Source organism: Eretmochelys imbricata, chromosome 7 (genome assembly GCF_965152235.1).
Source record: "Eretmochelys imbricata isolate rEreImb1 chromosome 7, rEreImb1.hap1, whole genome shotgun sequence".
NCBI lineage: Eukaryota > Metazoa > Chordata > Testudines > Cheloniidae > Eretmochelys > Eretmochelys imbricata.
In genome coordinates, this window is record NC_135578.1 from 15,801,941 (window position 1) to 15,817,031 (window position 15,091).

The 15,091-nt window shown below is 44.9% G+C and overlaps 1 protein-coding gene across 2 annotated transcripts; it reads left to right on the forward strand.

The window, feature by feature from the left end:
• Positions 1-5,917: 5,917 nt before the first annotated feature.
• On the forward strand, positions 5,918-13,093 carry BHLHE40 (basic helix-loop-helix family member e40). 2 transcript variants are annotated; one of them, XM_077822735.1, is made up of 5 exons: positions 5,918-6,088; positions 7,495-7,564; positions 8,243-8,350; positions 9,400-9,523; positions 10,587-13,093. In XM_077822735.1, exons 2-5 carry the CDS (start codon positions 7,511-7,513, stop codon positions 11,438-11,440), a joined length of 1,140 nt encoding a protein of 379 aa, XP_077678861.1. In that variant the 5' UTR covers positions 5,918-6,088; positions 7,495-7,510; the 3' UTR covers positions 11,441-13,093. The 2 variants fall into 2 exon arrangements, with proteins under 2 accessions (XP_077678861.1, XP_077678860.1); XM_077822734.1 differs by lacking the exon at positions 5,918-6,088 and adding an exon at positions 6,924-7,296.
• Positions 13,094-15,091: the final 1,998 nt, after the last annotated feature.

Consider the following 15,091-nt stretch of genomic DNA (forward strand, 5'->3'; position numbering starts at 1 on the left):
CAAGGTACGAGTGACCTGTGCCCTGGCATTCTTCTTCTTCTTAGCGTACGTGCAAGGTGGCACATGAGTAGGGTTTATCACCTAATTGGGTCCCCTGGTTGGATCATTAGCTTCCCCGGCTCAGACCGGGTATCAACGGGGAGAGTGACATGAACGCTGATCCATGCCCCCCTACCCTGGCATTAACTGGAAGGCAAACACATTGTACAGCTCTACTTGTTCCTTACTGGGTATACACACACATACACACAAGTAGCATGTTTGAAAGGCTTGCTTCAATGCTATAACCTAACCAAACTGTTACACAAACTGGGACTGCAGTTGTGCTTACCTATGTGAAGTGGAAATAATAAAAAACACTCTGAGACAGTATCCGTGCCTTATGGGGCCTCAATCCTCATTAGGGCATTTGGATGCTACTAAAATAGAAAGACTAAAAATAGTAAGAAATGAGGTCCTATGTTTATCCATAGATCTCAAAGCACTTTACAAAGTATCATCATTTCTGTTTTACAGATAAACTGAGACAAGGAGATGTTTAAGTGACTTTGCCTAACATCAAAGAGGGAGGTAGTAGCAGAACCAGGAATGTGATCCAGATCTCCTGACTCCCAGTATATGGCCTATTCACTAGACCACTCTGTCTCTCAGTGGGGAAAATAACTCATTCTCCAGAGCAGGACAACATTCGCAGCCACACCTGCCTAAGATTACTGCTCCTCCCACCTAGAGCCTTCCCTGCTTGAATACTGAAGAATGACCCAGGTAAGTCATAGCATTCCATTGCTTTCTTTGAAATATGAATGGGCCATCCCAGCAAGGGTAGTACAGGGGGTAATACTTTGATGCTTGAGACTATGGTTCTCCAATTCTGGTAATTCTAGCACAGGTATGGCCAAATTTACTGACCCTCCGAACTGCATACAATAATCATCAGAAGTTCGAGAGCCCGTGCTTGGGGTTTTTGCCCTGCAGGGTTGGGGGAGGGGGGGGGTCCTCGGGGTTTCTGTCCTGCAGGGTCGGGGGAGGGGACGGGGTCTCAGGGCTTCTGCCCCTTGGGGTGCACTGGCTGGGGCACGAGGCTTTAGCCCTGCTCCTGCTGAAGTCCCAAGTGCCAGCAGGTGCCTTCTGCAGGGCCGAAGCCCCGAGACCCCCTCCCTGCTGGGCAGAAGCTCCTAGCCCCACCATCCCACTGCAGCCCAGAAGCCCCAAGCTCTCCCAAGCAGTCTGGTAGGCAGAGAATAGGGGCGCTCTGAGAGCTGCACTTTAATTGTAAAAGAGCCACGGTTTGGCTACCCTTGTTCTACTACAATAAGACAGTGGTGCATGAGAAGTTACAGCGTGAAGCCAGTTGTTGAAACACTGCCAATAAAATGTGTGTGTGTGTGTGTGTGTGTGTGTGTGTGTATGAACTGGATTTACTTCTCACAAGACAGTACAGTCAGTCAGCAAAGAAATGGTTAAATAGAACAAGCTCTGTGGATCTCCATTGTTTCTTTGCTGTATTGATTGGCCTTTTTGGCACCAGGCTGGCCATACTGTTTTATTAAACAGTCTCAAAGTGGGCAAAAGTCTCTTATTATGAATTGTAGCATCCACAAATTTTGCCAATTCCAAATAGTTTCCTCCCATGTCACCTCCCACTAGCACATTCAGTGCTGGCAAACATCTTCAGACAAAGAGAAGAACAACTTTCACTTGATTCCACTTCATGTGTTTTACTAAATGATTTCAGCTTGGAATCCTCCAGCCCATACATCACCAGCAGCAATCCACGGGTCCTTCTGTGGGAAGGATCTTGACCTAGGACATCAGAGTAGCCACGGATCTAAACCTCATTGGATTATTTTTTCAGTATTTTATCAAAGAACACAAATATCTCAGTGGTAACTGCTAGAACAATCTCATTGTATCCAAACCACAAATTAGTTACGACAGTGATCAGTGCCAAGGCAATCCTTATACATAAATAAAATGACAAACTTTTTGGATGAATCTTTTGATTCTATATTCTGTCACACTCAGCTGTGCTATTGAGGTGGTGATCCACGTATAAATGAATCGAAAGGTGACCTACTTGGCTGGGTTAAATCCAAACCTTGGTAAGTACCCAAAGATGTATCAAGCAGAACTTGATGAAGAACTGTATCCAATGTTCTATGTAGTTAACCCATGTACTGCAACCGTTTACATCCATCTTGTAGACTGATGAATGTGGATTCTCATAGACTCATCCATGACAATATTGAGAAATAAATTCCTAGGTCTCGTTTTGAGAGACCAACTGAGTCACTGATCCTGAACACTCCTAAAAATGACATAATGAATGCTACGTTTACCAAGGAGTGTAACTATTGCACACTTTGTCTGGTTTCCAGTAAAACTGTCAGTACTTGATGAATGATGTTGTGCTGTCTAGCTGACAACTCCCTGTTGCCTCCCTTACCCCTTTAACATTCTTCTCACTGAAAACACTGGAGCTGAGATCTGGGACCTGCCTGCCTTGGGAAAAGAACTACCCCACCTACTGACAAAAGACCAGCCAGGGAATAAGCCTAGCTTCCGCCATTTCTGTGTAACACAGATAGGACTACCTGTTATGTTAGAATTAACCAGATCCCATATAAACCTTTACTCCTGCAGAAAGTAATGTATGTTAATTATACAGGTCCTTAGACTAGATCTATAATGTGCTGAGAGCTAGCCACTTCCATTCCCCTCCTCCTAGTCCGGATACCGTTAGCTACCAAAGGGCTTTTGGTATTTGACGTGGCTGTTCTTTAACCTCCGGTGCCAGTAACCTGAAACAAGACTGCTGGAAACGAGAGAGGGAGAGTCGGTTATTTGATTACAGCCCATGGGCACATGCCTGGCCTTCATGGGTATATTAAGTAAGAGACATTTTAAAACAAAACCTCGCTCAGTAACCTTATCGCAGGCCTGAATCCACTGCCCATCTGTTAACTCCCTGGACTCCCTACATATTCTTAAATGAGATATCAGTGCCAATGATTTGAAGAACTTTTCACCCAAAATTACCATTGCCATAATTATGGGGGAAAATGTTCCAGCGATATAGCTTCATTAACTCAACATTGTTAGCCAGACGTCTGCACACCTGGGACAACAAAAGCCAAATCCTTTCCTGCTAACGTATCTGTAAATAACTACAAATCCCTGTTGGACACAAGTTGTTGTTATCCTATGACATCAAATGCTCTACAACTATGATTGGAAATGCCAGATTCTCCCTTAATAGCTCTAGAAAATAATGCCATTACTTTTAACATTTCATTATAGGTTCAATCGGGCATTGTAAAAAAATCTGTCATGGAGAAATGGCTCTGCAAACAAAATCAAGGTGACAAATTAATGATTGCATCAGCCTGTGAAAGCTGTGCCAGGCACCTCAGGAAAGTGTAATTTAATTCTCCCTCAATCTAACTTGATGCCCAAGAATGTAATAACTTCATTGGGACTCTCTTTTTAGGGGGGAATCCAAAATCCTTGGCAACCACCCTTAAGGTCATCAGTGAAATCTGACACGGAGCATTGTTTGGCAAACATACCAATAGTAAAAAGGCTAAATAATGGGGGATTACCTCTGATCCTGATTTCTAGCTTACCATCCATTGCAGGAATGTACTGTCTCAAAGAACATGCAAGAGTCAAACAACAAGTGGGCATGAACTTGTCCACATATATTTGTACTTAAAACTTAGAGGAGGTGAAAAGTATTTGGCCCTGAACCAGAAGGTTAGAATTTTCCATTAGCAATCCCCTACCATAACCCTTATTATTTCTATTGTTTGATAAAGAGAAGCATGGAGAGGGGAATAAATGAAAGTACGCTAGCAGCTAAAAATTATATAGCTATATCTATATATGATTTTTAAATTCCCTTAACTGTGGTACAAATAACAGCTTAGAGCTTTAAAATGAAGGATTTTAAATGCCTAATTTATTTTTCCACTTTTTATGCTATGTTTGCTTTACAAATCTCTGCTTTTAAATTAACAACAAAGTTAATTTCACTTTTGTAATAATTGTTATTGAATTTATTTAAGTACCCACTGTAGCTAACATTAATAAAAACAATTCCTGCTCTGAAGAGCTTTTGATCTAAGGCCCTGATCCTGCAAATGCTTTTGCACATGCTTTACTTTTTAGGCACATGAGTAGTCCCTTTGAAGTCAATGGGACTACTCATATACTTAAGTTTGCATGATCATGGCTGAAGAGCCCAACCCTGCAGACACTTGAAATCAGTGGCTTGATCATGATAGTGAATGCAATGCTTGGTAGAAACTGCAGGGTTGGGCTGTAAAACACAGATGAGACTATGCTCAGTGAGAGAATAGTTAGCTTCAATTTGCGGTTCTCGGTCAGGAGCTATATTGTACTGTTTGGGGTGCAGACACCGCAGGGGAATTTTTCTTTCTTACAAATAAGATTTTTACGAAACCTCCTTTTGGGCCTACATTGTCCTGACAGAGTTTCATTAACTGAGTCACCTTCTACTGTAACAAGTCTACAACTCTAAACCCTTTTAGCACTTCTGCCACCACACATGCATTCCAATGACGGTCTATCCGGAAATGAACATGCCACCTTCTCTAGCAAAGATGCCATCTCCAGTCTCCCACAAAGTACTTGCTGACCTCAGGCTCCTAGCCACAGTGACTGACACAGGACTCTCAGAGGAGATAGGGAAATCTTTGACAAACCCTGGGTGCTAAAGTTCTGTTATTACCTTATCTAGGTAAATATACCTTCTATTTGGTGCTTTGGCCTCTCCTTGTTCAGTAATGTAGCAGGGGAAATGACCACATACCTCCCCCCCCCCACAAACAAAAGGTTTGCTTTAGCAGTTACACTTCAATATAATCATCCTTAGCCTTTGCAGAACAGCTGGAAGCCAAGAGTCTCAACTGCTTAATAAAGATCAAAGAATTAAACTTCCCCAGACACCTATGAGATAGGTAAGAATGTAACTGTTTCATAGCTGGTCCTAGTTCCCAGTTATTCTGTTCCTGCTCTGGGGAATTCAGAGGCTGCACAGGGCATTCCTGGTTCCCTGTTTAAGGCCTCGTTTATACGTAAAAGTGTTGCTGCTTTAACTATGCTTATTCTGATTCAGTAAAGTGAAATCAGCTACACAGGTAAGTGCCTTACAATGGGTCCACACTAGGGCTTTTATTGGCATAAATATGTCAGTACAAAAATCATACTTAGTTATGCTGGTAAAACTTTTTAAATGTAGATCAGGCCTAAATTACAGCAGCCTCAGCCCTGTAATTTACACTCTGCTTCCCTCTCACATTACCAGTTGTCTTAAATCAGCCACTGACCTCGACAACTGCCCCAATGGGGCACACCACTAAATCTGGTTGTTGGCTACTCTGCCTTTGCCCTTGGCTCAGCTGCAGTCCCCTCAGCTCATATCATGCCTGAGTGCTACTCTGCTCATGGCTACAGTTCACATAAAGCTCTGCACTCCTAATACCAGTTACTCTCGGTGGCATTCCCAAGCCTTGACATTTGGGCTGGGTATTCCCCACAGACTGTAGAAACGCACATGGAAGATAGTGCGGTTTGTGTCAGATTCTAGGCTGCATTTTATCAAGCCATTAGCCACGGGATTACTACAAAATACAGACTTTTTAAAGAAACCAGCTAAATTACCTGACAACACATGGCATGTTCTGTGTCTATTCCTACCGGAAAGCTGCCATTATTATGTAATGGCTCAGCTGCGGTAGCCAGCCTCTTTCAGGAGGTGGCAAAGCATTTGCCTGGGATGGCACCGGGGCCCCATGCCAGTCACCCCCCTGCTGCTTGCAGGGATTTTCAGTCAAAAGCACTCAGAAGCAGCATTTTTGGCATTTCATCTTATGAATACCTCCCCCGTTTTATCCTACTGAGCATGGAGAATCAGCTAGACACGCTGCAGTCAGGTGCAGCCGGCATGCTCTGCCTCTGCTGGTTTCCATGAACCTGGAGCGCTGCCCACACGGCTGGGAAGAACACTGCTTCAGAGGGCGCTGTCACGTACCAACTAATTAAACCAAACACCCCTGTGACGTAGGTAATTTAGGGTTACCTTATTACCACCCCTTTTTACAGAGGGGGAAGCCGAAGCTCAGGAGAGAAAGGACGTGCCCGAGGCCAAAGAAGTTGCCTTCTGAATAGGGCAAGACATTGGGAGGGACAGGAAAGCCTGGTTCCCATCACGCCCCGAGCCCAGCCACACCACCCTCCTCTGTGAGCTCTCCGCAGTTCTGCACCGTGGGGGCACCAGCCCCTGGCACCCCGCTTGTGTCCCTCAGACCCGCTGGGAGCGACCCCCCCACCCCCGCCGCGCCCAGTCCCAGCGACCTGTGAAATCCCCAGGGGTGGGTCACACAACCCGCCTGACTCTTCCCTTCTGCCTGTGCAAATCCCGAGCGAGCCCAGCCCGGCCAGCGGAGCCTGGCTGGGGGAACAGGGGAGCGAGGGAGAGGAGAGGCCGGGTCCCTGCGGAGGGGGGTGGAGGGTGACCGGACTGACCCCCCCCTCCCCCGCAGAGGCGGGCCGGAGAGCGCGGTGGCGGCGGCCCACGAGCTCCTCCGGCGCGTCCCGGGCCAGGTCCGCGCGCCGCTGGGGACTGGGCAGCGCCCGGGGGCGCGTGAGGGGAGATTCCTCCTCCTCCTCCTTGCCGGGCCCACGCGCCAGCCGCTGCGGGAGAGCCCGGCCGGGCGGAGGTGTCGCCCCAGCACGTTCCGGCTGCAGCCGCCGCCGCCGCCGCCCGCCCGTGTGGCCGGAGGGGGAAGGGGCGGGGGAGGCCAGAGCGTTGTCCGACACGTGAGGCTCATGTGATGGGGGAAGGCAGGGCTCTCCCGCCCCGGCACCGCCAGACGTGCCGGGAGTCACAGGGTGGAACACGTAGCGCCCGCCACCCACTCGCTCCCATTTAACCCAGCCGGCCGCCTCCCAGCGGCGCCTCAGCTCGCGCCCTGCCCCGGTGTGCTGCGCGGAGATGAGCAGCGCGTCCTGAGCCGCCCGCAGCCGGTCCCGACGCCAGCGGCTTTCGCAGGGTCCCCAGCACCCGCGGGGTTCTCCCCAGGAGCCGGCCGCGCACCCGGCGCTGGCTGATTTCGCTGCTTTCGGCGAGAATTAAGTTTCAGCAGAGCTCCCCAGCCCACCCCCCGTTTTGCACAAAGCCTCCCAAGCTGCAATGGAAATGATCCCCAGCGCCCAGCCCCCTCCTGCCTGCCTGGGCAAGCTGCCTGCGCTGGAGAGCACCGAGATGCCCGGGTAAGACGCCTCCTCAGCGGTGCGCTTCTTGGGGCCAGTGCGCCCTCCCCACCAAATCCACGGCCGCTGGATTTGGCTGGAGCTTCGGCTCCTTCACTGTGCCTGTGGGGATCGCTGGCATACGCATGTGTCGCGCGTGTCTCTCTCGGTGTGGAGGAAATAATAATAACCCATCGCATTTTTATGTCATTTGTGCAGGCTGGCCTTTTCTCACATGTATCAAGTGTACAAGCCCAGGAGAGGGTTAAAAAGAAGTGAAGACAATAAGGTAAATGGAGGACTTGCGGAACCTTTGCATTCTTAGTTAACACCTGGCCATTAAAAAAAGTTGTATGCGTTTGTGTCTGTTCTGATTTGTTTTAAATCTGCTTTTCCATAAAGCTCAACTAAGATTTAACCTTTATAAAGACAGGTTTCAGAGTAGCAGCCGTGTTAGTCTGTATTCACAAAAAGAAAAGAAGGACTTGTGGCACCTTAGAGACTAACCAATTTATTTGAGCATAAGGTTTCTTGAGCTTCCGATGAAGTGAGCTGTAGCTCAGGAAAGCTTATGCTCAAATAAAATTGGTTAACCTTTATAAAATTTGCTGTGGGATTTAGGAGGGGTTGTTTTAACAGCAGACAGTCTGAATCAAAGTTGTTGGGGTTTTGTTTTTTGTTTTTTGTTTTTGTTTTTTGTCTTTTTTGCTCTGAGACTGTTGTACTTGTACCTCTTGTCCATGAATCTGAGGCTGAGAAGGTGGGAGGGGAATATATTTTTGCATTAATTTACTAATTCTTATGACAGAAAATCATTCAGTTAGTAGCTGCTACACATAATACATTTTGGGTACCCAACAGCTTGAGATCTAGTTTTATTTCTAGATCTCCTTTTACCTGTGTGTCTATCCATGGTGCTAGGATGTCATGTGTCTTGTCTGATTTGCTCCTTTCCTTTGGCTTCCAGGAGACCTATAAATTGCCCCACAGACTGATAGAGAAGAAGAGACGTGATAGGATTAATGAGTGCATTGCCCAACTGAAAGATCTCTTACCAGAACATCTCAAACTTACAGTAAGTGAAAATCTGGCTAATATCCAAACTCCTCTTCGTTTTGGGGATGGGTGTTGGTTAATGGATTTCTGTGCAGGTAGATGTGCCATCTAGAGGTTTCTTCTGAGCACTGCAGATCACAGTGGAAAAGACTGCGATTTGGGCAGGTTTGCCACTTGGATCAGTCTATTACTATTGGATTTCTTTCCAGATACTGTGAATTTCTAAACAGTGCATATCGGTGGTGGTGGTGGGGTGATATGAATTGAACTGCTGCAATGTGAAAATAAACCCTCATGTAAAAGTGATTATTGTGGGCTTGATTTGAATGTGAGGGATTTGGGATTTTCCATTTGAGCCACTGAAAAAGTTCCATGTTGCTCTTTGTGAAGTTTTACTGGGTTCCATTTATAAGTTGATCCCTAATTATCTGAGAGTCAAGTCCTTTTAGAGTTGTTTCCATGCTACCTGTTTTTGGTATTTGAAAGGATTCTCTGCGTTCTTGTTTTGCGACAGATGTTAAGGACTGCAACTTCTGCTTCTCTAGTGTGTGTGAGGTGCTTTGTTTTAAAAAGAATAAAGGCTTAGGTGCTTGATTAAAATTAAAAGAAAAAATACCTGCAGAAGTTTATGGGGAAAGCCGCTTTGGCTGACATCCTGCAGGACTCCCCTCTCCTGTCACCATTCAAAAGAAACCCTTTGACTGGATTCCCCTGTGTTAAGGTCATGATGCCAGCAGGGGCAGCAGAACAGATAAAATAAAATACTTATCTGAGAGCTATGCAGTTGGTCCTAAAATACCCATAGGATGTAACTGTATCCTTCTCTGCAACCTTCCCTTTAAAAAAAATTTAGTTTACATAATATATGGATCAGATTCCAAGTGTTACGATTTTTGCTCAAAATCAATCAGAGAAATGTCATTGAATAAAGACACCATTTTTAACCCTGTCTCCCAAATTGCAACTGTCTTTTCTTTTTTCATTTCACAAGGAATTAGAAAACTTTTTAAGATTCCTTGAAGCGTGGCCGACTCTAGGATAAGTACTAACCTGCCCATTTGTTTCCAGACTTTAGGTCACTTGGAGAAGGCTGTAGTTCTTGAACTTACCTTGAAGCATGTGAAAGCACTAACTAATCTCATTGAGCAGCAGCAACAGAAAATAATTGCTTTACAGAATGGTTTACAAGCTGGTGAGTATTCAAGTCATGCTTGTATCATGTGAGAACCCTAGAATGTCTCATGATCTTACTTTCAATATCTTTGAAATACTGGCTTCTTATGACACTTAGTTTGGGAGATGGTAGGAGTAAGTTTGTCTTTTTTCATTTTTATTTAGCACGCGTACCCCGCTTTATGTGCATGTGAATTTATGAAAAAGATGCCTTTCATCCCTCTATTTAGTTAATTTATAACTAGCTGTTGTTTTAATATAGTTTTAAATTCAACTTGATTCTAGCTATTTTATTTTATAGTACAATTTTGCTGTGAGGGCCTGATCCAAAGCCAATGGGGTTGGCTTCAGTGGGGTTTAGATCAGGCCCTGATTTTTTTTTCATCCTTAAATATGAAAACATCTCTCTTACATGCTCTTTTTGGTTTCTCCATAAGCCAGTTAGTGCATGCTTTGCAGCATGGGTAGGAACTATCTAAAGGCCCACAGTGTTTTACATCTGTTTCCTCCTTCCCCTCTCTTTGTGACATTTACTTGAGTCTGGCAAGCTAAAACCAGCTTTTCTAAAAAGCCTGCTACTGCTTTAACAGCCACTCGATATGCAGTAGAATTACACAACCAAACCCAATGTCACTTCCCAAAGTTTAGACCAAATCCCCCTTGGTGTATGCAGTTAATGAGGGATAAATTGGACCCTTCATACCCAATTTTCATTAGCTGCAGTGGAGCCAGATTTGCAAGATGACTTTGGAACTGATGTCTTTCGGAGGAGATGCCAGGGTTGATTCGCTGTGCTGCCTTTTTCTGTTTTCTCCCTAAACTCTAGTGTCTGTTGTGGTTGCCACGTATAACGAGTATAAGATCAAAAATGTGTTTAAAGACTCACTGTTAGAGGGAGGTTATAAAAATGGATGTTTAAAGTGACTGTGTTGTACAGTAGAATTCATTTGTCTAGCTGTTTTGTAACAGATACTTAATGTGGAGATAAAATTTCTTCCTCTCCCCAGTGCACCTTAATGATATTAATGAAACTATTTAGCTCTCTGTTAATTTTTAATTTCTTTCTGTTAATGTTCCCTCAGGTGACTTGTCATCAAGAAACCTTGATACCAGCCAGGAAATGTTTCGATCTGGTTTCCAGATGTGTGCCAAGGAAGTGCTGCAATACCTGGGAAAGCATGAAAACACCAGGGATCTGAAATCTTCCCAGCTGGTCAGTCATCTGCACCGAATGGCCTCTGAGGTCCTCCAGGGCGGAGCCAGCCGAAAATGTGGAGATGCGCCCCCGAAAACAGTGGACTTGAAGGAGAAGTCTGGCTCTTTGCCCAAAACTGCTGAGGGTTACGGCAAGAACTGTGTGCCTGTTATACAGAGGACTTTTGCACATTCCAGTGGAGAGCAGAGTGGGAGCGACACAGACACAGACAGTGGGTATGGAGGAGAGCTGGAGAAAAGTGACTCAAACGCCGATCAACAGTATTTTCAAAAGGATACGGGACTCAACTATGCCATGCAAGAGAGAATAAGCTCTATTAAGCAAGAGACTGAGGACCCACCAGCCAAAAGGACCAGGATGGAAACTTCAGAAGACGAAGGCCATTTTAGCAGTGATCTGATTGGCTCTTCAAGTAGCTTTTTGGGCCCTCACCCACCTCCTTTGTGCCTGCCTTTTTATTTGATCCCACCATCCGCAACTGCCTATCTGCCTATGCTGGAGAAGTGTTGGTACCCGACTTCCATGCCCGTCTTGTACCCAAGTCTCCCAGCCTCTACTGCAGCACTTTCAGGGTTAATGAGCCCAGATAAAATCTCTCCATCTCTCCTCATGCCTCAGAGACTTCCTTCTCCACTACCAGTCCATTCCCCTATGGACTCCTCAGCTCTGCTTCAAGCTTTGAAGCAGATTCCTCCTTTGAACCTGGAAACCAAAGACTAAGCACAGTGTGACCATTTTCTTTTTCTTTTCTTTTTTTTACGTTTGAGACTCTTTCAGTTTCATATACCGGCTGGACTGAGGTGTGGGGATAAGGTTCACTGAGACTAGGAAGCGAAATCCACTTTTCTCTGACTTGTCAGATAGCGTGGGAAAGGATGAAGGAAGCACCCAGGTTAGCCATTCGGGGGAGTTTAAAAGGAAAAAAAAAACCAAAACGTTTTCTTTGTGCTTTACCCTCCCCATCTACAGAGCAACAGCTGACTTAGTCAGTGAGGATTATATTTCAAAGCTGTGAAAAATATTCCATTAGGCAGATTTAGGTTTTAGGGTCTGTGAATATAAAAATATGGTACTTCTTATGAGGGCTTTTCAAAGCAAAGACCCACTGCCAGATTTGTTGCCCCACCCATTTGCCAGCATTTGAAATGATACACACATGCACCGCAGTTGAAGCATTGGTGTTAGTCCCACTAAAAAGATTCAGAGTAGCAATCACTGGTTGGTGATGCACAGTCAGTGGTTCAGGGAGATTGAAGACAAGTTTCCACACCTCTGCTGAACGTTTAAAAAACAAAATGAATAAAATGTAGATGCTGCTTAGAAGCTTTACATGGTGTACTTCTAATTAATAAATTAACATGCATCCCTTTCTGTAATGCAAGCTGCTAGTTGGGGCAGGGGAAGGTGAAAATATCCCCATGGATCCCTTTGCTTGTTGCACCTAACTGTAGACCACTCTTTTACTGCTACTGTACAGGTGTCTCTGGGTCTAGTGTATCTGAAAGCAAAATGGTTAAAAAGCCACATCAATGGGGGAATAGCCAGCAGCTGACTGTTTCACTCCTGGGCCAAATCCAGAGCTCTTGTAACAGGGTGAGATTCAATTGGAGTCAACAGAGTTACACCCACTGAATTGGCCCCCTTGAGTGCCTTTGAGAATTCAAAACTGTTTTGTTTTGTTTTTCAAAGGAACCTAATCCTAGTGGGATTTGGGTGCCCAAATCTCTTAGGATCCTCTGAAAACCCTGGTCCAAATTGCTATTTTAAATAGAGTTAGAATTTGTGACAATTTCCCTGTTAACAAGTCTTAGAACTATTCGGGCCTGTGCAGTTGCTTCAGTGATGAACACTGTGTCCAGTTAGGCTTTAAAAGAAACTAACTGCAATAAGCAGTGTGTTTTTTTTTTTTCTGTATTAATTTTGAGAAATTGTTTCCAGAGTAAATGTCATATAGATTCTCATTTCATTCTACCATTGCACCAGTTGTTAAGATGCACTGTGCTTGATTGCAGATTGTTCTCATGTTTATTTTATTCTTGTGGTTTTTTTTTTTTTGGTATACAGTTGTTGCCTTTATTTGTAAAATCTTGTTATAAATATATCTGTATATATAAAATATATATATTATATAACTATATCAAAGAGTTTCAGAGGTCTATTATTTGTATAACTACTTGAGCATAAAGAAGTGAGAAATATGAATGTATTCCTGATTTGGGGTTTTTGTTTTTTGAAGAGATTTTGTTTTGTTTTGTTCTCTAGGGAGGGATACAGTGTTTATATTTTGGAGCCTTCTCAAAGGTGGGGTATTGTAAATATTTTTATCTTGAGTAAATGTTAAGTAGTTGTTTTTAAAATACTGAATAAAATAATTATTTTCCTGTGGAAGATAAGGCTTTGCCTCTTGTTCTTTGAAATACTTGATCAGTGTCGTTCCATGTGATCTGATCCAGCAATCAAAATGGCGTGCCATGTGGGCTTAGCACTCTGCCTGTGGGGAAGAAGTTGCGGAATCAGGGTCTTAGTTATCGCTGGTACAACCTTGCTGGAATCAGTGCCCAAAGTCAGCCAAGGGAAAAATGTGGTCCATTATTATTGTAGTGTGGGATTTTTCATTTAATTTATTTCATTTTATTTTTACCTCTTGATCTTTTCAACTTTAAAGAGTGGCCTGTAAGGGAGACCATGTTGGGTTTGTACCTTTACTTCATTTAGGTTTGTTTCTTTGTGATGTATCTAGAAAGTCTGAAAAGCTTTGGGTTTTATATATTACACACACACACGGGAAGAGAGGATTCCTGTGCTTTTTGTTCCATTAGAAATTCAGGTCTTGTCTGCTCTACAATAGCTCTCTAGCTGCCATAGAATGTTGCTAATCACAAGGGCCACATCTTCACTGAAGATCCAGGCAAAGAGGGGAATCTTCTGTGTGTGAATCTCCCCCTTCCGTCTGAAACGCCCTCAGCCACCTCCAGATCCCCTTGCCCTTCTCCTGGATGCAGTGTAGGAATCTCTCCAGTCTGTGCTGAAGGAAAGACTGCGTCGGCCTTTGAGGACTGTCTGGGTCAGGAGTATGGGCAGAGGTGGGTACAGGTTTCCCTACTGCAGCCCAATGGAAATAATTCAGTCTGGGGCTTTATTTTTCTATCCTCCATCCTCGGGGATCCCAGGAGTAGCTGTAGCCAGTGGGGCACGCAATGGAGCTGTATGGCCAGAGAATTGCTGGGTTGAGGACCTACTGGGGGGATGGTCTAAAGCTATTGTGGAGGCACTAGGCCTACATACAGATGGCTCTAGGCCTCTACAGGTCCCTGGCGAATTAATCAGGTTTGCGGCCAGGCACTGTGGTCTTTGCCATAGGAGGCAAACCCCAGTTTCTCAATGGGATGATGCAAGGCAGAATCTCTCCAAGGGGATCCTCAAGGAGATTTCTCACCTCAAGTCCCCTCAAATGGGTTTTTCTGTGGGAAAGGGGTGCTCTAGGCCTTAACAACTACATGAGAGAAGGATGGTTCTGTTAAAGATTCAACAACCCCTTCAATTAGTGTGTGGGATATCACAACAAACCTCTCTGAGACATACCAGAAGCCCTCCCCAAAACCAGGCAGGCCAGACTTGACACGTGTGATATTTCTAAGCTAAACAAGAAAAAAATCCCCACCGCTCCTTGGACTTTTATCTATTGTCAAGAAGCCAAAAAAGGGCATAGCTCAAACTTTAAACAACCCCTTTGTAGGGGACCTTAAGCCTCTCATTAGAATATAGCAAGCTGCTAAGTTTACCTTTCTAATTAGAACTAGCCTTAGCTCTGTGTTTGGAGCTTCACAAAGAAAAGAAACATACCCCAGCCTGCCCCATGAAAGGAAGAAGAGACACACTCTGGTGTTTGTACTTCACCAGGAGTTTTGTTGCAGGGATTTCCCATGCTGGCCAAGCTAATGCTCCAAGGGATCCCTATGTTAAAAATGAAAGCGCTCTGTAGTATTGGTGTGAGCCACTATAGCTTTTAGTGTCTGGGCTATTCACGTAGCACACATGGCAAGCAGCTGCTCTTTTCGGTAAGTGCTAGTTGCTCACTTGGGGACTGATCCTGCTGCTGTTGGATGTCAATGGCAAAACTCCCTTTGACTTAAATGGGTGTTGGGTTGGTCCCTTGGTCATGCTAAGGGTCGTATACACGTGTGCTGGCTTGGGAGCTAGCCCTGCCCATTTTCCATGCCCCTCCCTCAGCTTGTGGTGCATGCCCCAGCGTATTAGTTGGGTGTATCTGCTGATGTGCTATGGAGGGATTCTGGCTGGCTGCGCAAATCTCACCCAAGGCTGCCTATGCTTGGTTTGTGGCTGCTACACCCATAACCCTGTCCCTCCTTT